Source organism: Rosa chinensis, chromosome 7 (genome assembly GCF_002994745.2).
Source record: "Rosa chinensis cultivar Old Blush chromosome 7, RchiOBHm-V2, whole genome shotgun sequence".
NCBI classification, from domain to species: Eukaryota; Viridiplantae; Streptophyta; class Magnoliopsida; order Rosales; family Rosaceae; genus Rosa; species Rosa chinensis.
Window position 1 is genome coordinate 12510298 of NC_037094.1, and position 21318 is coordinate 12531615.

Here is a 21318-nt window from a genome sequence, read left to right on the forward strand (position 1 = left end):
AACTATGACTTGATTCTTACTTCCAAGAAATAATTTCTCATATTCAGAGTGGTTGAATTAACAATTTTCTACTACACCGAAACACGGTAGAATTTGCACCGTTTTAACTTTCATAATTTAAGCCTAATCTACAATTCTACATGCAGTAAAAACTGACTATTGTCCAAATTTGTCACTAGTCAAAGATTCACTGTCCTAATTTCCTTCCTTCTAGGCCCCATTATCAACCCTTTAATCCTTGAAACGTTCCACCTTGTCCTTGAATTGAAAATTTGCCCCACCCCATCACACTCCCAAATAAAAAAAGAAAAAAAATTAACAATTTAATTAAAAAAACACAAAAACGAACATTTCACTCTCACAGTTTGACACTTTTTGTCTCAATTCCCTCGAAAACCCTCTCCATTTTTCACACACTGTATAAAAATCCCGAACCCCAGATCCACTCCACTTCTTCTTCTTCTTCTTCTTCTGTTCCAATTTGAGGTGGGTAGCGATGAGCAAGCCGCAGACACAGAGACCGAAACCGCCACCGTCGGGGCGGACCAACCTTGCGTCGTGCATAGTGGCCACCATCTTCCTAATCTTCGTGGTCATCGTCTCCCTCATCGTCTACTTCACCGTCTTCAAACCCAAAGACCCCAAAATCTCCGTCAGCTCCGTCCAGCTCCCCTCCTTCTCCATCCTCAACTCCACCGTCAACTTCACCTTCTCCCAATACGTCGCCGTCCGCAACCCCAACCGCGCCGCCTTCCGCCACTACGACAGCACCCTCCAGCTCCTCTACTCCGGCAACCAAGTCGGCTTCATGTTCATCCCCGCCGGCGAAATCGAGCCCGGTCAGACCCAGTACATGGCCGCCACTTTCGCCGTCAATTCCTTCCCCGTTTCGGATCCCAATCTCTCCGGGGCGGTCCAGGGCCCGATGGGCTCCCCCCAGTTCGGCGACGGGCTCAGCGGGTTTCGCGGCGGAGGAGGCGGAGGGCCCACGATGGAGATAGAGTCGAGGCTGCAGATGGCGGGTCGGGTTCGGGTCATGCACTTTTTCACCCACCACGCGGAGGCGAATTCCGGGTGTAGAGTCGCCATTGCTGTGAGTGATGGATCTGTGCTGGGTTTTCATTGTTGATTTCATTTTTGTGATCCATGAGTGAAAATATTGTAGCTCTTGTAGTAATTTTTTTTTTTTTTGTCCAAATTGGTTTAACTTGGGTGTTCTTCAATTTGCTAAACCACCCATGCATGAACAACAATGGAAATGTAAAAATGAAGTAATTCTTGACTGTTAATTTCTCTGCAATTTTCATTGTGCATTCTAAAAGCAATTCTCATAAAGCTGATGAGGATTTTGGGGTTTCTTTTTTGCTTTCTACTTTTGTTGGGTTTGATGAATACATATATGCTGGGAGATTAATTAGGCTGGAAGTAAAGTTGTGATCCTACATTCTTCTCTAGCCAGCCCTACATTTCACATTTGGATTAATAAAGAATTGGAAGAGCCAATGATTTGGGGGATTTGAGACTGAGAATTGGGTTTTGGGTCCCCAGTCATCAAGTAAAGGATCTCACGCAACTGTGCTCAATACTATGTTTTTGTCTGTACAGTCTAGTCTTGTGTAAAAATAAGATTACGGTGGCAGTAAATTTCTGTTTACAGTGTGGTCAGAGTAAAACTTAAAAGGATGTGATTGATTGATGATAAATTACGTGGGGTAACTGGTAAATGTTGGGGACAAGGCACAAGAGTGTTGAATTGAGTGGAGACTGGGGACAAGTGCAGACACGGCTTTGGGATTCGAGTCGGCCTTTTTGACTCTTTGTGTGTTTTATTCACACGTTGCTTACGGGCCTCACGGTTAATTTTGTCAAGGTAGCACTGTAATTCTTTTTCTTAATACTAATTATCCTTTTCTTTTCTTTTTTAAATGATTAGGTCATGTAATAGAAAATTATAGATGCCAATGGATGGATAATTTTTAAAGTGACCAGTGAATCTAACGGCTACAAATAAATACTAAGTTTTAAGTTGTTATTTTGCCCACTTACACAATTTGAGCCTAAAAATTGTCCACTTACTCTAGTATGAAGTTTTTAATCCCATTTATCCAATTTAAGCGTCAATGACAGTTTTGACTTCATTTTAATTAACAAACTACACTCCTCTCATACTCTCTCTCTCTCTCGACTCCTCTCGGATCTTGAATTTTGGATCGGAAATTTCCGATCATCAGTTCTCTGCTTGGCGTCTCTCTCTCTCTCTCTCTCTCTCTCTCTCTCTCTCTCTCCATGTCTACGGATCTGGAATTCTGGATCGGAAATTTCCGGTCATCAGTTCTTTGCTTGAAGTCACGTCCCTAACTCAGTTCAGCGACTCGGCCAAGTCCAAGTCGGACTGGATTTTGTTCGCTAGGAAGTCACCACTTTTTGTGACAAGGAATTGGAGACGTAGTGATATGGGAAATCGGCCCTGGAATAATATGATAAATATGGTGAGGACTTCCTAGTTTGATTCTCAAACAATCGGAGAAGAAAGAAAAGCCCACTTTTTTTATTTTGCAAACCGCAACACTCGCACGTGGTACATCTCTCTCTCTCTCTCTAATATAGGGGTGTTGTTGCTGTTAGGCTATTCTTTCAAGTATCAGCTTAGCATTTTTCATTGTGGGTTAAGGTGGGAGGTGGTGACATGAAGTTTAATGGTCAGAGACATGTTTTTGGGGAATTGGATTTTTGCTGGAAATGTTTTTTTGGAATTGGTCCACATATATATATGAGGATAATATTTCGTGTATTACAATCGAAGACTTGTGTGGTGATTTCTCCTCTCTCCCCTTTGTTGAATAGACTTTATTTTATTTTATATTTTATTTTTATCTTTTTCTTCTAATTGTACATATTTGTTTTTTGGATCAACTATGTTAGTTTTGCTGTACAACTATGAGTAATAAAGTTTTGTAATAATATGATTATTGGGGGGCAATAATATGTTTATTGGTGGGCAATAATATGATTATTGAGAGTCAATAATATGATTATTAGAGGGCAATAATATGTTTATTGGTAGGCAATAATATGATTATTGGGGGACAATAAAATGTTTATTGGGGGACAATAAAATGTTTATTGGGGGGTAATACTATGATTATTGGGTATTATTAAGGGGGTAATAAAATCGGATGTCGGAATCCAGTCACCAGTCACCGGATTCCAGTCACCGGAGTTTGCGGCCGGCCACCGGCCACAGGAGTTTGGGGAGGTCTCTGATTAGTTCTCTCTCGAAGTGACAAAGAAGGAGAGGGCAAAATTATCATAAAAATAAATAAAAAGCAATAAAAAAAAATTTAATTGAGTATTAGGGCAAAACATATATAAACTATTGGGTAAGTGGGCAATCTCATAAGATGTTTGGGTAAATGGGGTTAGTGTAGCTCAAAATTGGGTAAATGGACATTTTCCATTTATAATTTCAGCATTTAAATTTAATACATGTAGTTGGAATGTATTTGTTTGTCACAATTTCTTAAAACTGTCTCTTAACTAAGTAAGATTGGAAAAACATAAGCCAAAATTTTGACATATACTTTGTTAATTTGGAAAAATTTGTTAATTTGTAAAATTAACAATGAGCTCCTCGATTTGAGCATGCTTAATTGCTTATATAGCAAATAATTAGCTTTAGATGGATAATTCGCTCAGTTTAAAAGTGAAAGCATGTTTTGGTCTAACTAGCTAGGGTTACATGTATGAGACAAACTTTCTGAAAGTCAATTACATGAAGTTGCTTCCTCAGTAACATTTCTTTTGTATAACTAGGCTGAAAGCCAAAGTGGTGGACACTTAATATGAGGGAAAAATTTTCTATGCACAGACGGTGCAAGTGAACTAACAGATGTATTTGATATTATCCAGTCGACAATTCTTGTTGTGCAAGTGTGCGTCAGTGCACTGAATACTTTCTCTTCTCTTAATATGAGTAATGTTTTATTCAGTCTGATGAGTGATGTTAATAAAGAGTTAAAAGACTATCCAAACTGGTTCATAAACAAATTCTCTACTGGACTGCACTATGCAACGAAGGTTCAACAGTGGTTGCTAAAAAGCCCAAAGTTGATGTTATAAGCAGCTATGATTGACCCGACCCATATGCAATTAGCTCTTTTTAGGGTTTGAACATGTATATAATGTAGCTCTTTGGTGTTGTGTCTCTCCCAAATCACTTGCGGCTCTCGGCCGCTCTGAGAGAGTTGTGTTTCACCAAGATTAGAGTTGGTTTGTGACACAAATGGAAGTAAGTGCATCCAGATACGGAATGAAAAGAAATCATGCCCGACCTGGACTCAAACTCTAATCATTACCAGGCTGTTACAACAGAGATACATTACCCATGTTTGGAAATTAATGGAGGGTTGAGAGCATGGTGAGGTTGAGGTACTGCTTCATTTCAATGAGGTGATCCTTCTTTATTTCCTCCTCCCTTCTCATGGTACTTTCTACTCGTCAGAAATAAGTGCCTGCCTTCTCAGGTGTGCCTGGGTTCTGAAGAGGAGGGAGCTGAGTCTTTCTCAAGAATCTTCTCAGGATTCTAAAGATTTTGATATTGAGAAGAATATTGTATTACTCGAATGATTACAGAATAGGGTTACAAGCTTTTATACAAGGGGTATACGTCTCTTACTCCACAATTGTAGGACTAATTATGGTAGTACAAATCTGCTAATTAACTTGTGTGATACAGAAGATCATGACAACGCAGATTCCAACTCACGGAAGATTTCTTTCCTCAATACTCCCTCTCAAGTTGGAGTGTATGTTAATTTCACCCAACTTGTTCAAAAGTGCTGAAAAGTGCTTTGAACCCAATGGCTTAGTGAACAAATCAGCTGGCTGCTCTTGTGTTCGAACGTGCATGGTTTTACAAGTCCTCTCTGTACTTTTTCTCATACGACATGGCAATCAATCTCAATATGTTTTGTACGCTCATGAAAGACGGGATTTGATGCGATATGGATTTCCGCTTGATTATCACAAAAAAGCTTGACTGCATGCGCATGTTTGACATTCAAATCCCTTAACAAATTTTGAATCCATGTAATCTCACAAAATGTTGTTGCCATGGACCTATACTCCGCTTCTACACTGGAGCGTGATACAGTTCCTTGCTTCTTGGTTTTCCACGAAATGGGTGCATTACCTAAGAAAATGCAATAGCCCGTAGTCGATCTTCTTGTGTCTTTGCAACGTGCCCAGTCTGCATCACAATACGCTTTGACCTCCAACTGAGCAGTAGAAGGCAAGAGGATTCCTTGTCCTGGAGTTTGCTTGACATACCTTAACACCTCGTAAGCACCCTCTAGGTGAGGTTGTTGTGGTCTATCCATAAACTGACTTAGAATATGCACTGCATACACAAGGTCGGGTCTCGTGATTGTTAAATATATGAGTCTCCCAACTAATCGACGATATTGAGCTGCATCCTTCAATTCCACTCCTTCACCTTGCGTTAACACCAAGTTTTGATCAACAGGAAATTTGGACGGTTTGGCACCTAGAAAGCCTGCATCCTCAAGGACTTCTAGTGCATACTTCTGTTGGCACAAGGCAATGCCTTGTTTTGATCTCGCCACCTCTGTACCAAGAAAGTACCTCAATTGACCCATGTCCTTGAGCTTAAACCGACTTGCATGAAACTGCTTTGTCGCTATGATATCTTGCAGATTATTTCTTGCCACTATAACATCATCAACATATACAAGCAAGGTTGTGAATCTACCTTCAATATTTCGGACAAAGAGTGAATAATCGGACCAAGACTGACTGAATCCTCCAGCTTTGAGTGCGGCAGAAAGCTTCAAAAACCACTGTCTTGATGCTTTCTTGAGGCCATACAAGGATTTGTGTAATTTGCATACCCTATTCTCCCCCTTTCGTCCGAAACCAGGAGGCAACATGTAGACGTCTTCATATAAGTCGCCATTAAGGAAGGCGTTATTGACATCGAGTTGATGGAGGTACCAACCTTGTAAAGCCGCAAGGCTAAGCAATACTCGAACGGTGGTGAGTTTGGCAACAGGAGCGAAAGTTTCACGGTAATCAATCCATGTAACCTGGCTATAACCCTTGGCCACCAAACGGGCTTTGTAGCGTTCGACTATGCTGTCGGGATTGTGTTTAATCTTGTACACCCACTTGCATCCGATGGGTTTCTTGTCAGGAGGTAAAGGAACAAGGCTCCATGTTTTGTTCTCTTGAAGTGCCTGAATTTCTTTGTTCATAGCCTCTCTCCAGCGTGGTTCAAGGATAGCCTGAGAAAAAGATGTGGGTTCCTTCTCGAGGGTAATGTTAACAGTGAAGGCTCTATGGTGAGGAGAGAGTCTATCATAATAGAGAACATGAGCAAGAGAGTGAGGAGTACCTGAAGGGTGAGCCGAATTGACCTCGCTCGAGGATGATGATGAGGTGGTGCGTGAAGGAAGGGCTGTCTCAATATGAAAACCTTGCAATGCGGTCGGAGTTCGAGTTGGCCGTGTTGATCTCCGTGGTTGGGGCTGTGACATGTTTGGCGGAAGTGTGGAGGTAAGAGATGAGTCTGATGGTTGAGTGTTGGACGAAGAAGGTGACGAAGGTGTAGGAGATGAGTCCGTGTCACTTGTGGAATTAGGAGGAATGTTAGTAGCGGAAGTTATGGGATGAGAATTAAGAGGTGATTCCGAGAGATTTGAGGAGAGTTGCGTGTCATTGGAGGAAGGTGAGTTGGATAAGGAAGGAAAGATGGTGTCGTCATTTATGGAGAATGAGTCGGATGAGGAAGGAAAGATGGTGTCGTCAAAGGAAGATGTCTTCTAGTTTGTTTAGCTAAAGGGCAAATGGAACAATGACTTGCATCGCAAGATTTATTCTGTAAAAAGGGAAACAACGAAGATACTTTACTGCATGGGTGTCCGAGTCTTTGATGGCATACGTCAGGTGTGTTGGTCTCCACCATATTGCACGTTCCTTTCCTTGGCATGTTGAGGCAGTATAGTCCCTCACTTTCAGCTCCCATCCCAATCATCCTCCCCGATCGAAGGTCCTGTATAAAACAAACTTGTTTAATGAATATGGTGATGTAAAAGGAGTTAAAAGCAAGTTTGCTAATAGATATGAGATTCATATGGAATAATGGGACACAAAGTACATTGTGAAGGACAAAATGAGGAGAAAATAGGACGGTCCTTATGTGAGAAACCAACAATGTGGTACCATTAGGCAACCTTACTGTTCGATTGGAGACGGATTGGAATGATGTAAGGAATGTGAGGCTACAAACTATGTGATCACTAGCCCTACTAACTAGTATCCATGTCTCAGAGTTATTATCTTGAGAGAGGGCAAAAGCTTTACCTAACAAGTTCTCATAGTTAGGGACGTTACCAACGAAATTGGCAGAAGGCTGCTTTGAATTCAACATATCTAATAACTATTGCCCATCATTGGTCTTAGTAGCTGCTATTTTGAGTTTGCTTAAGAGCCCCATGACTTGTTGGCATTCACTTTGTGACAATGGAAAGGTCGGCACATCCTCTTTGCTCTCATTCAGCAACCCTACATGATTGGCTCTGGAACTACTTTGGCCTTCTACCATGATCTTCTTTCGCCTACGACAATACTCAAGAGTGTGACCCTTACCATTACAATAGGTACACTTGAGATGTGATCTACAGTTCTTGGTATTGTGGTTAGTCATGTTGCACTTTTCGCAAAACTTGGCTTCTCCTTCTTTCGGTTGGAAATCACGTGCATGCCTCTTAACAGAGAACGCCGAGGCTTCAGATGATGCTGTCGGCTTCACTTGGGACACTACTATCTGTTTTTCATGCCGTAACACTGCTGCATAGGCCTTGTTCAAAGAAGGAAGGGGATCCATGCCAATAATATTGCTCCGTGTCTGCGCATAGCTCTCGTTAAGTCCCATAAAAAACTTCATGGTTTTCTGAGTTTCGATGTAGGCCTTAACTTCAGAGGCAGCCTCACAATTGCGAGTAAAACCACACAATGCATTCTTTTCATCCCATAAGGCCTTGAGCTTTGTGGAAAATGACATGACAGAAGTGGTACCCTGCTCACACTCATGGAAGGCATTTTCTATTTGGAACAAGGAGACGGTGTTCCTGTGAGAAAAGCATTCCTTCAGTTCTAACCACATACCTCTTGCATCTCTGCAGTGAATGACACTGCTTGAAATCTCCTTTGACATCGTACCAAGCAGCCAGGTTTTAACAAGAGTATTGTAGCGTTCCCACTGCCTTTGTTCATCAAGATTGTGTGTTGGTTTTGTGAGCGTTCCATCTATGAAACCCTTCTGGTTCTTGATTGTGAGTTCCATAGTCATTGATTGCACCCAATTGATGTAATTGTCTTCCATCAGTGGCTGTGAGACAAGAACAGCTCCCAGTTGATCCGAGTGATGGAGGAAAAGAGGGTGGTTTGTCTTCTCCCATGATGCTGAGTTTTTGGAAGTCTCCGAGCCCTTGCTTGTTGAATCAAGGGACTTCTCTTCTTTGTCACATGCCATAGGGTATTTTGTGTTATAGGTTTCTAGGTTCTCAAGAGCGATTGCTCTGATACCATAAAGATTTTGATATTGAGAAGAATATTGTATTACTAGAATGATTACAGAATAGGGTTACAAGCTTTTATACAAGGGGTATACGTCTCCTACTCCACAATTGTAGGACTAATTATGGTAGTACAAATCTGCTAATTAACTTGTGTGATACAGAAAATCATGACAACGCAGATTCCAACTCACGGAGGATTTCTTTCCTCAATAGATTCATCCATGGATCCCCACGAAGACATAACCGGCTCTCCCCACAACACAATGCTCCGCTCATTCAATGAGGTGGTGCTTCCTTATTTCCTCCTTATTTCTTATAGTTCTATCTCGCAGAAATAAGTGTCTGGGTTCTGAGAAGGCATTGCCTGGGTTCTGTGGCTGAGGGAGAGGATTAGGCCAAGGCTGAGTCTTTCTCAAGAGTCTTGTCAGGATTCATCCGTGGATCCCCACAGAGACATAACCGGATCTCTCCGCCATATGCTGCTCTGCTCTTCATTTTTCCTATTTCCCTTCCTTCTTCTTTCTGTTGTTCTGATTCCGAGCTGGTGGGTCCTGGGCTAAGTGGGTGTGAGTGCTGTCCTACTAGATGCGCTACATCTATAATGGGGGTTGGGTTTCTTCTGAATTGGATCAATTGACAAGTCATTAGGCTCAGTTAGCATAAACCAAGCTTGTAATGGAGACAATTAGTTCAAATAGAAAAGTTTGTAATGGATAATCTTCATTGGAAAATATGATATGGAAATTGCTTCATATATCTTTGTTCATATTGTTTTATTGTTTGCATTGTTACTAGTTTGGGTTTAAGTCCGAGTCATGTAACAGCTACCGGAAGTTTGGGTTTTTGATGGCTGCATAGATAAATGTGAATTATCAGCTTAATATTGTCACCCAGATTGTACTAAACAACTTATGATCCCTATTAGTTCGGAGAATGAATAATATAGTATACACGATGCATATAATACTCCATTGTTTCAACTGCTCTCTAACTTTAACCCCCGGTCTATTGCAATGGAGCCTTTGAAATCATTAGTTTGGAAAATGAATTATTTTTATGATACATGGATTTGCTATGCTCGCTTCGGTCTGGAAACAACAACCTGATAGTTTTACTACATTTCTATGGTTGATCATGAGGGTTTCGAGTTGGAGCACCTGCTCTGGACTTTTTGATGGCTACCAGTTTGTTATCCTGTAAAGGATTTTAGTATTGTTTGCAAGCAGATCATCCTTTGTTGCATCAGCTCCTTCACCAAGAATTTCATCTGCAGTAGAAATTCTTTGTGTTATGTTGTATCCACCGGCCCTCCTCCATGACTACTAAGTTATTTTTGTAATCTTAAGCCAACATGTTCTTTAAGATCGATGAGCCATATTTTGTTCATTCTCCAATATATGAAACTACAACCACTAAAACCAACAAGCCTATAACCGCACCAGCACATTATATAGTTGATTCACAAGTAAATCTGGTAAACAATAATATTTTAAATCTGGTACTGGTAGAGATGATCGTGAGTTAAACAATCTCAAAATGATGCTACCTACCAAAACATGAAATATGCACACTATAATGCTATATATGGCATAACTGTGCATCCTGAAGTCTGTAAATACAGTTAGGTCAAAGTGGTAATGTGTGATCCAGATGACCAGATGTTAGTAAAGACTGTAAATCTCCTTTTATCTTCTTCAACTTTCTAGGCCATGGTGTCAGGTAAGTCTCTCTGCAAGAGTACTAGGATAATTAGTCTTTAGGCTGCAACATTCTCACTAGTCATTATTGTTGAACTAATTTAAACTTTGCCTAACCATATCCGCGTCATTTTAACGTAGAATTATAGAGTTACAGTTCTATGTTCTCTTATAATTGGGCAAATGATAGAACTGTTCAAGATGCTCTTCACGTTCGGGAGCCAAGTTAATCAGTAGATTCTGAATTAGCAGTTATGTCAAGTTCACATCACTTTAACCTTGATGATTAATCTTTATTCCCTAAAATGGCAATCAGGGAAGCTTTAAGGATCGGGAGAAATGCAATAATAGCTTGTCAGCTTCATATACATCTGATGTTTCCTTTAGTTCGGTTTATCCTCAGAACCTCATAAAAAAAGGCTATAGAGTTCTGATGTATAATACATCTTTTCTATCATTATATCCACTTACGGTGCGTTTGGATGAGAAAATTATAAAATCCGTTTTACAGTTATGCCTTATTGACACAGGAGTGTATGAAACTTTTACTTTGGCTGCACTACCAAAGGAGTTCCAAGTACTCACATTAATCACTCAAGTTGAAGGCCCTAAACCATAGTCTTCTAGTCCGTTTAAGCTGGAATTGGATAGTGGAGAATTGATTAGCTTGTCTTCTGTTGTTGGTTTCTTTTGCTTGCTTCTAGGAGTCTTTTAGTTTTCCATCTAGTGTTTACCAGTTCTCCTTAATTAATAGTCTTGAGAAGAGTAACCTATGCTTGGAAGGTTGTTCCAAGAGTCCATTTATACTTAGGAGTCCTGTGTACTGGAGAAGTCAGTTTTTGGAAGAATAAATCAGTAAAAGAGTTTCCTAGATAAGCTTTTCTCCTACTCTGTATCTTTTTGGATAAGTCCATCGAGTGGTGAGTTTGTTACTATAACCCTTTGGCAAACACTATAGGTGGTGAGTTCTCTGTATCCTAGGGTGTTGGCTTGGAAAGGGGTTTCAGTTTTATTTCACTCTACTGATCTGGTATCAAATTGGTATAAGAGCTTGGAAGATCAAAGCTCAAAATTGATCTGATGGCTGGGCGTCGTGGTGGACGTGGTGGTGGTGGTCGTGGTGGTCACCGATCACAAGTTGAAGTAGAGCCTCTTGATCGTGACCTTGAGACAGAAGAGTTAAAGAGACAAGTGTAAGAGCTTCAGGATAGTTTGGATCGACGTAATGTTCATGATACTGAAGATGAAGTTTCCAGCAAAGATGGTGACGATGAAAATCCTTTCTTCTGAACTTCGAGTCGAGATTCCAGTGAAGAGGATTCTCCTCCTACTCGTCCTAGAAGAAATCGCAGTCACCACGAGATTTTGATATCCGGTTTGACATTCCGGAGTTTGAGGGTCGTTCACAACCCGATGAGTTCATTGATTGGCTTCATACGGTGGAGCGAATATTTGATTTGAAGGAAGTTGCATATCATCGAAAGGTGAAGATTACTACTGTGAAATTGAGGAAACGTGCCTCCTTTTGGTGGGAAAAACTTAAGAGTCAGAGAACTAGAGAAGGAAGAGGCAAGATAGTGACTTGGGAGAAGATGAAAAGGGAACTTAAGAGAAAGGATTTGCCAGAAGACTATCGGCAAGATAACTTTCTTAGGTTGCACAATTTTAAACAAAAGGAGATGTCTGTAGAAGATTTTACTGGAGAATATGAGGATCTCATGGTTAAATGTGATCTAGTGGAGCCGGAAGAATAAACTATAGCTCAGTATCTTGCGGGTTTGAGACCTGAAATTGGTAACGTGGTTCAGTTACAGTAGTATTGGACCTTCAATGATGTCTGCAAGTTGGCCCTTAAGGTTGAAAAACAGCATAAACAAGCTCGTGGAAGTAGCTTTCGGTACTCAATCCGTGATGCTCTAGCTAGTAAAGGAAACGATTCTCATTCCAAGGTTTCACAAGCTGTCAAACCTTTGCCTAAGTCCTCATCTAAGGGTGAAAATGGGTCTGGACATAAGCAACAGCCCGGTTCTTCAAGTGCTAGCTCACGTTGATGCTTCAAGTGCCAAGGATATGGACATATAGCTTCTGAATATCCAAATCGCAAGATTATTACTGTAATTGAAGAAGAGATTGATGGGGAGGATGAAGGGGACTCTCTACCCAGTGTTGGAGATGAAGATTGTGAGGTCACTTATGCTGATAAGGGAGAATCACTTCTTGTTCAAAGAAGCTTGAGTGTGGTTCGTGGAGAAGAAGATGATTGGCTCCGAAAGAATATCTTTCACACCAAATGCAGTTCCCATGGCAAAATTTGTGACGTGATTATTGATGGTGGCAGTTTTAAGAATGTTGTCTCTACTCAAATGGTGGAAAAGCTAAACCTCAAAATCGAGAAGCATCCACACCCTTATAAACTATCTTGGCTGCAGAAAGATAATGAGACAGAGGTAAGCCAACGATGCCTCATTTCTTTTTCCATTGGAAATAATTATAGGGATGACATCTGGTGTGACGTAGCTCCTATGGATGCTTGTCACTTGCTTCTTGGTCGTCCTTGGCAACATGTTAGGAGGACTATTCATGGTGGATACAAAAATACATATGCTTTTGTCAAAGATGGATTCAAGATCATTTTGAGGCCTTCTAAGTTCAAACCTGGAGAAAAGGTGTCTAAGGTGGAGAAGAGCACTTTTTTGACTCAATCTGAGTATAGAAAAGAGTTGGGAGCAGGTGGCCAATGCTTTGTTCTTGTAGTTATAGAGGAGAATGAAGGCAGGCACGAGCAGCCTCTTATAATGAAGCATCTTCTTAAAGAGTTTCATGATGTGATTCCTGAAGAAATTCCACATGGTCTCCCACCTATGAGAGATATCCAACATTGCATTGACCTTGTGCCTGGAGCTATTCTGCCAAACAAAGCAGCTTATAGAATGAGCCCCAAGGAGTATGAAGAGTAGCAATGACAAGTAGATGATTTACTGACTAAAGGTCTTATTCGAGAGAGTATGAGTCCATTAGCAGTACCCGCCCTCTTAATGCCTAAAAAGGATGGGTCTTGGCGAATGTGTGTTGACAGTAGAGCGGTAAACAAGATCACTATTGATTATCGCTTTCCAATTCCTCGGCTTGATGACCTTCTTGACCAACTTCATGGAGCCACTATTTTCTCAAAAATTGATCTACGCAGTGGCTATCATCAAATAAGAATGAGACCGGGAGATGAATGAAAAACAGCCTTCAAGACAAGGGACGGTCTCTACGAATGGATGGTTATGCCTTTTGGTCTCCCTAATGCTCCTAGCACTTTCATGCGCCTTATGAATCATATTTTTAAACCCTTCATTGGGAGATTTGTTGTTGTCTATTTTGATGATATTCTTGTGTACAGCAAGAGTAAAGAACAACACATGGAGCATCTTCATCAAATTTTCAGTACCTTGAGAGAACAAAAGCTCTATGCAAACTTGAAGAAGTGTATGTTTTTCACAGATAGTCTTGTCTTTTTGGGGTATGTAGTCTCTAAGGAAGGAATCAAGATGGATCCAAGTAAAGTAGAAGCAATCCTAGACTGGCCGATACCTAAATAATTGCATGAGATACGGAGTTTCCTTGGTCTTGCATCTTTTTATCGCAGATTTTTCAGAGGGTTTAGCACTATTGCTTCTCCTATCACAGAATGCTTGAAGGGTGACTCTTTCCGGTGGACCAATGAAGCTCAAAAGAGCTTTGAACTCATTAAACAGAAGGTAACTGAAGCTCCTATTCTTTCACTTCCAGATTTTGATAAAGTTTTTGAAGTTGAATGTGATGCTTCCAACACGGGCATTAGAGCTGTGCTTTCCCAAGGAGGAAAACCAATTGCCTTCTTTAGTGAAAAGTTGAATGACTCTCGCAAGAAATACTCCACATATGACAAGGAGTTCTTTGCCATTTATCGAGCCTTGAATCATTGGAGTCAATATCTCTTGTCCAAACCATTTGTTCTCTACTCAGATCACCAAGCTTTGAAGTTCATCAATAGCCAAAATAAACTGAGTAGTTGACATGCCTCTTGAGTTGAGTTTCTTCAAGCTTATAATTTTACAATCAAGCATAAGTCGGGTAGTCAAAATGTGGTTGCAGATGCCTTAAGCCGTAAACAATGCTTGCTGAGTGCTATGCAAGTAAAGGTTGTAGGCTTTGAGGTCTTGCAGGAGCTTTATAAGGATGATGCTTATTTTGGGAAGATTTGGACTGAATGTGTGAAAGGTTCTTATCACCCTTTTCAGCTTCAAGATGGTTATCTCTTCAAAGGTAACCGTTTGTGTATTCCTGATTGTTCCTTGAAAGAATCTATTGTCTTAGAAGCTCATGCGGGTGGGCTTGGTGGCCACTTTGGGAGAGATAAAACTCTTGCTGCTGTTCGTGAGCATTACTATTGGCCAAAGATGGAACGAGATATACTAAGGCATGTGCAGAGGTGTAAGATATGTCATGTTGCAAAGAGTCATGGCCAAAATATAGGTTTGTACACTCCATTACCAGTAGGTACTACCCCATGGGAAGATGTTAGTTTAGATTTTGTTGTTGGCCTACCAAGAACTCAGAGAAACAAGGATTCTATCATGGTTGTTGTTGATCGATTTTCGAAGATGGCGCACTTTGTTCCATGTAACAAGTCCTTAGATGCTTCTCATATGGCTAACTTGTATTTTAAAGAGATTGTGAAGCTCCATGGCATTCCCAAGTCCATTGTCTCTGATCGAGACTCTAAGTTTCTTAGTCATTTTTGGCGCACTCTTTGGAGGAAGATTGGAACTAATCTTAAGTTTAGCTCTTCTTATCACCCACAAACAGATGGTCAGACTTAAGTTACCAACCGTAGCCTGGGGAATCTTTTGAGGAGTTATGTGGGTAAGAATATTCGGCAATGGGATCTTATTTTGGCTCAAGTTGAATTTGCTTACAACCGGTCTGTTAGCCAAACTACTAGTCATAGCCCATTTGAAGTTGTTTATGGCCAAATCAGTCCTCTAGACTTAACTCCACTTCCAGTCAGCCAACATTTTAGTGGAGATGCTGAAGAACGAGTAAGAGGCATCAAAAGGCTACATGAGCAAGTTCAGAGTAAAATTATACAGCAAAATGAAAAGTACAAGAAGAGTGCCAACAAGCATCGCAGACATGTTGAATTCAAGGAAGGAGATTTAGTATGGGTCCATCTTCGGAAGGAACGTTTCCGTCCTGGGAAGTTTGGAAAGCTTAAGCCTGGAGCAGATGGTCCATTTAAGGTGCTGCAACGCATTGGTGAAAATGCCTACAAGATTGAATTGCCAAGTCACTACAATGTTTCAACTACCTTCAATGTGGCAGACCTCTCTCCCTATTATGAACAAGACAATCATGGAGACTCGAGGACGAGTCTTTTTCAACCCTGGGAGATTGACACAGGAGTGTATGAAACTTTTACTTTGGCTGCACTACCAAAGGAGTTCCAACTACTCATATTAATCACTCAAGTTGAAGGCCCTAAACCATAGTCTTCTAGTCCGTTTGAGCTGGAATTGGATAGTGGAGAATTGATTAGCTTGTCTTCTGTTGTTGGTTTCTTTTGCTTGCTTCTAGGAGTCTTTTAGTTTTCCATCTAGTGTTTACCAGTTCTCCTTAATTAATAGTCTTGAGAAGAGTAACCTATGCTTGGAAGGTTGTTCCAAGAGTCCATTTATATTTAGGAGTCCTGTGTACTGGAGAAGTCAGTTTTTGGAAGAATAAATCAGTAAAAGAGTTTCCTAGAGAAGCTTTTCTCCTACTCTGTATCTCTTTAATTGGATAAGTCCATCGAGTGGTGAGTTTGTTACTATAACCCTTTGGTAAACACTATAGGTGGTGAGTTCTCTGTATCCTAGGGTGTTGGCTTGGAAAGGGGTTTCAGTTTTATTTCACTCTGCTGATCTGGTATCACTTATATTATTCAGATACAAAGTGCAGCAATGTAGTATGCAAAATTCTACTCTGTAGTCTGTAATTGTGATTCCCAATCTCTTGATAGTTTTTAAATTCTTTTTGGAGTGATCTCTTACCCTTAGCAATACTTATGACATGTCTATTGGTGTATCCCTGTATATACTAATGTTCATCCTAAAGTTAAATAAACCTATGGTAATCCTTCCCTATCTGTTTGTCTAACGGTCTGTGTGCTTGTGCTGTTGCATTTAGCTTAAAGGTGACCATTCTTCACATAAGAAAAATACAAACTCAACATCTAGAGCAAGCTTGTCTGATTGGACTGATTACATTATTACTCGACACGAATCCATGCTAAACCACTAGGACAACCTGCTAACATGAGTAGTATGCATATATGTCGATTTGTGTTAAAAACAAGTGGCGATTTAGACAACAAGGTAAGTGTGTTTTAACTTCATATAAATCTAAACCGGGGCACGTAAAGTTATGCATGAACCATCAATGAATAAAGTGAGAAATTCAATCTGATTTCAAACAGGGGATAACTAATGTGAATGTCTAGCGAAGCAGGACAGACTTCTCAATAAGTATCAGTTCTTTAGCCACATCAATCATATCTGGCCTTGCTTCACTTTCATCTTGGGTACATGACAATGCCAGTGCTAGGAATAAATGCAACTGCTCTTGAGCTTGCTTATCTTCCCCCATCTGTCCAAGGATTTTAGGATCTACTACCGTCTGAATCTGACCATCACTAGCATGACGTTTCACATATGAAATAATCGACTCAAATTCTTCTTGATATTGAAGCACAACTTTTTGGCCTGTCAACAATATAAGTAAAAGCACACCGAAGCTATAAATATCAGTCTTTTCTGAAATGTAACCAGACCTCATGTAGGCAGGGTCAAGGTACCCATATGTCCCTTTTGGCTCATCTACAACATGCGATTGCATAGGAGGAATGGTTATGGAAAGTGAGAAGTTGCAAAGCTTCGGAATATAATCATTGCCCAAGAAAACACAGGAGGCTCGTATATCTCTATGAATAATTGGCCGGGAGAAGGCAGTATGCAGATATGTAATTGCATTTGCAAGTTGCTTTGCAATGCGCAGCCTAATATTCCATGGTAGGGATTGATTTGCTCCCGCTTCACTAGTTAGAATTCCTTCACTTGCACATTAAGCACTAGAGCCGGTATAGGGAGCTCTAAGCAGCAGCCCAACAGCTTTAAGACATTGTTATGACTGCTCATCTGCATTGTTATTATAATGTCACGAATGGCCAGAGACCTAGCTTCATACCCAACTTGGGCAGTACTCATAAACTTCTTAATGGTAATTGATCGGTCATCTAGAAAACCATTAAACATTTGGTAACGAAATTCCGCCGAAAAGTCTTGTATAATGCAAGAAGGATCAAAGTTGTTGGTTGCCCTTGTGAGTTCATCAAGAGAATAACAACGAATTGGATTAGACTTTCCATCACATGAAGCAATGAGATCTTCTAATAATTTGCTTCCATTCTCCAAGAACATTGATGATGATACAATACCAGTATCTCTCTCCTTTGTCCTTAAACATGGAAGCAGTGAAAACCTGATACACATATTAGAGAACGAATTAATGTAAAATGATGATGGATATATCATCAACAATTCAACACCAATAACCAAAAATACGAAGAGGAACAAGACTATATATCTTAAATTAATCAGGTCTAAAATTAAGAAAGCTAATAGTTCAAGTTATAACGTACAAGCTTTTGGATGACATTCTTTCCGATCACTTTGTTCTTCTACGTATCACTTGACCAATCCGCCTTACCAAGTTGGATTCAGGCTGCTCCGGCCACCAGTTAGAGACTAAATTATTGATTTCTTCCACCGAATACACTGCAGATTTATTTTGAAAGTGTAGCAATGGTTATACTTGGTTAGATTCAATTTCTCCAAGTATATATATACATATATATATATATATATACATATATATATATATATATTTTCAGGGATTCATAACATCATTTTCTATGGAATGAGTACTTTTCTGAATCTGTGAGGTTTGCAACGTCAATGGTCAAAAGAATAACATGGCGCAGAAATGGTCAAATGGTCATAGTATTTGTCCAAGTTGCCTTTGTTGATAATAAAACACAATTCTGCTACCAATACACTATCTGAATTTAAAAATTGATTTATTAATAAATTTACGAAATAATTCGTGTATTTGTAGAATTTTTTATAGTTGGTGTGGGAAGTGAAACAGAGTAGTGTATTTATAGAATTTTGCAAAAGAAATTTGGGATTTTCTTTTTGTTGAATTTCATATTTACTTTGCTGTAATTTCACTAGGCAATGGGTTGTTAAGTAATTACCATAGAATAGGTTTGGAGTTTTTCTTACAATGACACAGCATTGGTCAATTAGATATTGTGAAACTTTTATTGAGTTCAAACTTCAAAGATCTGATCCAGTCACTTCTCTTCTCAAGAAAGGTCTTTTTCAAAGTATATTCTATCATGTTTTGGAAAATTTGCTTAGCAGGTTATGGGTTTGGCCGTTTGGGTCTGGCTCCATCATATGAAATATGCTCAACTGATCTCTAACACTAACCCCTGCTTGCTCTCAACAGCAAGCGTATTGCAAATTAGCAATGCGAGTAAAATCACTAAAGTTCTTATCAAATTTGCGTTCACTGCTTACTAGGGGTCAAGTACATCGGAGCTTGTGTATCAATGTATGTTCATTAATGACTAGCATTTGGTCTGGTGTACTTTTCTAATGGATATGCTTGAGGCTGAAGTTTCACTACTCAAAAATATATAATCAACAGAACACACCCAGAAGTCTTATCTGTATCTGTAAGTCTCAGACTGCAAGTGCTGATTCTCTAGCCACCATTGTCGAATTCCATGGGCTTCTTTGAAATTCCTTGAAGGGGTTAAATTGACTGAGAGGTTTGCACAAGGAATGAGGTGCATTGGTGGCTCTGTCTCCTTTCCTATTGCATACCTCAATAAACTCCCAATTGAATTCTGGGTTGCTAACCTCTCAATGCCTCCTGCTCCAATCTCTACCATCTTCTTTCTATGTTCGAAATAACCAATATATCCAGAGCAGAAGTCGTCACCTTGATTCACAAATACACTAGGAACCCATTCATAAAGACCGAAGAATGGATCTTCGTGTTCTGACCAGGTGGGATTTACAGCTTTAGCCAGTCCCGCAGTGAACACACTCCGGGCAAAGCGAATACCAAGCTTGATATTCTCGTGTTTGATCCTCTCCATCGGGGCAACGAAAACAAATGGTTGATTGAAGAGAAAAGATTTGAGTAAGATTCCGTCCTTGGCCATTGTTTTTCCAGCAAGCATTGCCAATACTGAACCCATGGAATGGCCAGCTAGCCAAACGCTTGATGAATCACCTGCTTCCCCAACCGTAGCTTGGATTGCTTGCATAGCAGTCTTAAAGCGAGATGTCTTGTGAAGTCCATTTTTGATTAACTTGAGGGACAAGTTAAGATCTCGCGAGACCAGGTCATACGCGGTTAAGGTGCCACGGAAGGCAATAACATAATGAGGGCTGTTTTCATCTTCCAATAGTGAATGTTCTGTACCAAGAGAAGAGAAAGGAGGAGCATGAGGAGGTTTAAACTCATAAATGGCACCGAAAATGGAACCACAACTGGCATCATCCACCAGTGGACGAAGCAACTTGAAATGGAAGAACTCCCACCAAGGAGGAGCCAAGGCCTCGGGTCCTTCACGCTTCTCTTGGCGGTCCAGCTCAAGAACTTTGACACCCTTAACCAAACTGGCAGCAACAGACCTCTGATGATCACTGTTCTTCCTGCATTTTATGTATGGCACACATTTCATTCCCATATCAATTTGCAAATATAAAGAATAACACATTCAATTAAGTTTGATGCAGCAAGTATGTACTATTGTACAATTAGAGAATTATTCTGCAAGATAGCGCAACTTTCCGATATTAAACACCAGAATAGAAAGATCTGCATACTATGATGGTAGCTATGACATAATTGTGCATCCTATTGTCTGCACCACTGCATATACTTCGATACCCTAAACCCAACATGCCTAATGCACCAAGAAGATCTAGGATACTTGAGCAAGAAATGGGATTCCATAAGTCAATCTCATCTAGCACTTTGGATGAGGTATTGGGTCGCTATAGATGTACCATAGATAGAGTTATAGAAGTCATTTGTTTACAAGTCTTGTAAGAGGGGTGAGCAACAAGGGTTTAGGCTGACTCGTATGCTATGCATCGATTGTTGCCGGAAAAAGAATATTCAGACAGCAGATACCATAGGGTTATAGGCTTGGTCAAACTGAAAGGCACTAGCACCATGTTAATTCTGATAATTGCAATAGTGAGAGTATGATTGATGACTGCATAAATAGTTCTAAGCTCTACCCAACATCAGAATTACTGGTTTTATTAAGATACAAATCCATCCCTTTAGTATTAGTTGATTAATTTATCGTTGGCTCAATTATTCTGTGCTTCTAACAAAAGGGTGCTTAACAGAAGTCGAAAACAGTAAACCAAGGAGAAGTGCTTCACAGAGAAGCAATAAGCACTGATCACAGATATCAAATCACAAGCACTTTCTCCATAGAGTTTAAACTTTAAGGATTGCAGCCTTGGAATTTAAAGAGGAGTAGTAAGGTCTAACCAGTCAATAGAAGTCAGATGTGTTGGTCCTGAAACATAAAAGAGATGCTTATCAGAAACCATTTGACACCAACGTTGCTCTCTAAGCTTGCTCTTGATATACCCTTTCTCTGCGTAAATCAAACAGTAAGAAGAGAGAGTACGCAAGTTGTGGAGAAAGAAGCTAAACGAATCACTGGTATTCAAACACACCTTTTCCAGAACTATCAAATACTCCGTGATAATAACCCACACAAATATTGCTCATCATCATCATCATCATCTTACTGTCTCTTATATACGATAAAACTTCTGACTTTTCTTTTCTTTTCTTTTTTCCCCGCAAATCACTGAACCAGGATTCTGAAATTGCGATAAAAAAAACGCGTT

The 21318-nt window shown here is 40.1% G+C and overlaps 3 protein-coding genes across 4 annotated transcripts; 1 reads left to right on the plus strand and 2 right to left on the minus strand.

Annotated features, from left to right (window-relative positions):
- Nucleotides 1-369: 369 nt before the first annotated feature.
- On the plus strand, nucleotides 370-1357 carry LOC112179011. Its single transcript, XM_024317307.2, has one exon. The coding sequence runs from the start codon at nucleotides 497-499 to the stop codon at nucleotides 1127-1129; it is 633 nt and encodes a 210-aa protein (XP_024173075.1). The 5' UTR covers nucleotides 370-496; the 3' UTR covers nucleotides 1130-1357.
- Nucleotides 1358-7456: 6099 nt separating this feature from the next.
- Nucleotides 7457-8551, minus strand: LOC112177417. Its single transcript, XM_024315707.1, has one exon. The coding sequence runs from the start codon at nucleotides 8549-8551 to the stop codon at nucleotides 7457-7459; it is 1095 nt and encodes a 364-aa protein (XP_024171475.1).
- Nucleotides 8552-16727: 8176 nt separating this feature from the next.
- LOC112176754 (GDSL esterase/lipase At4g10955) lies at nucleotides 16728-21298 on the minus strand. Of its 2 annotated transcripts, none has more exons than XM_024314811.2 (4): nucleotides 21142-21298; nucleotides 20951-21059; nucleotides 18000-20094; nucleotides 16728-17839 (listed from the first exon to the last, which is right to left on the minus strand). In XM_024314811.2, exons 1-3 carry the CDS (start codon nucleotides 21209-21211, stop codon nucleotides 19092-19094), a joined length of 1182 nt encoding a protein of 393 aa, XP_024170579.1. In that variant the 5' UTR covers nucleotides 21212-21298; the 3' UTR covers nucleotides 16728-17839; nucleotides 18000-19091. The 2 variants fall into 2 exon arrangements, with proteins under 2 accessions (XP_024170579.1, XP_024170580.1); XM_024314812.2 differs by having other exon boundaries at nucleotides 20951-20978; nucleotides 21142-21275.
- Nucleotides 21299-21318: the final 20 nt, after the last annotated feature.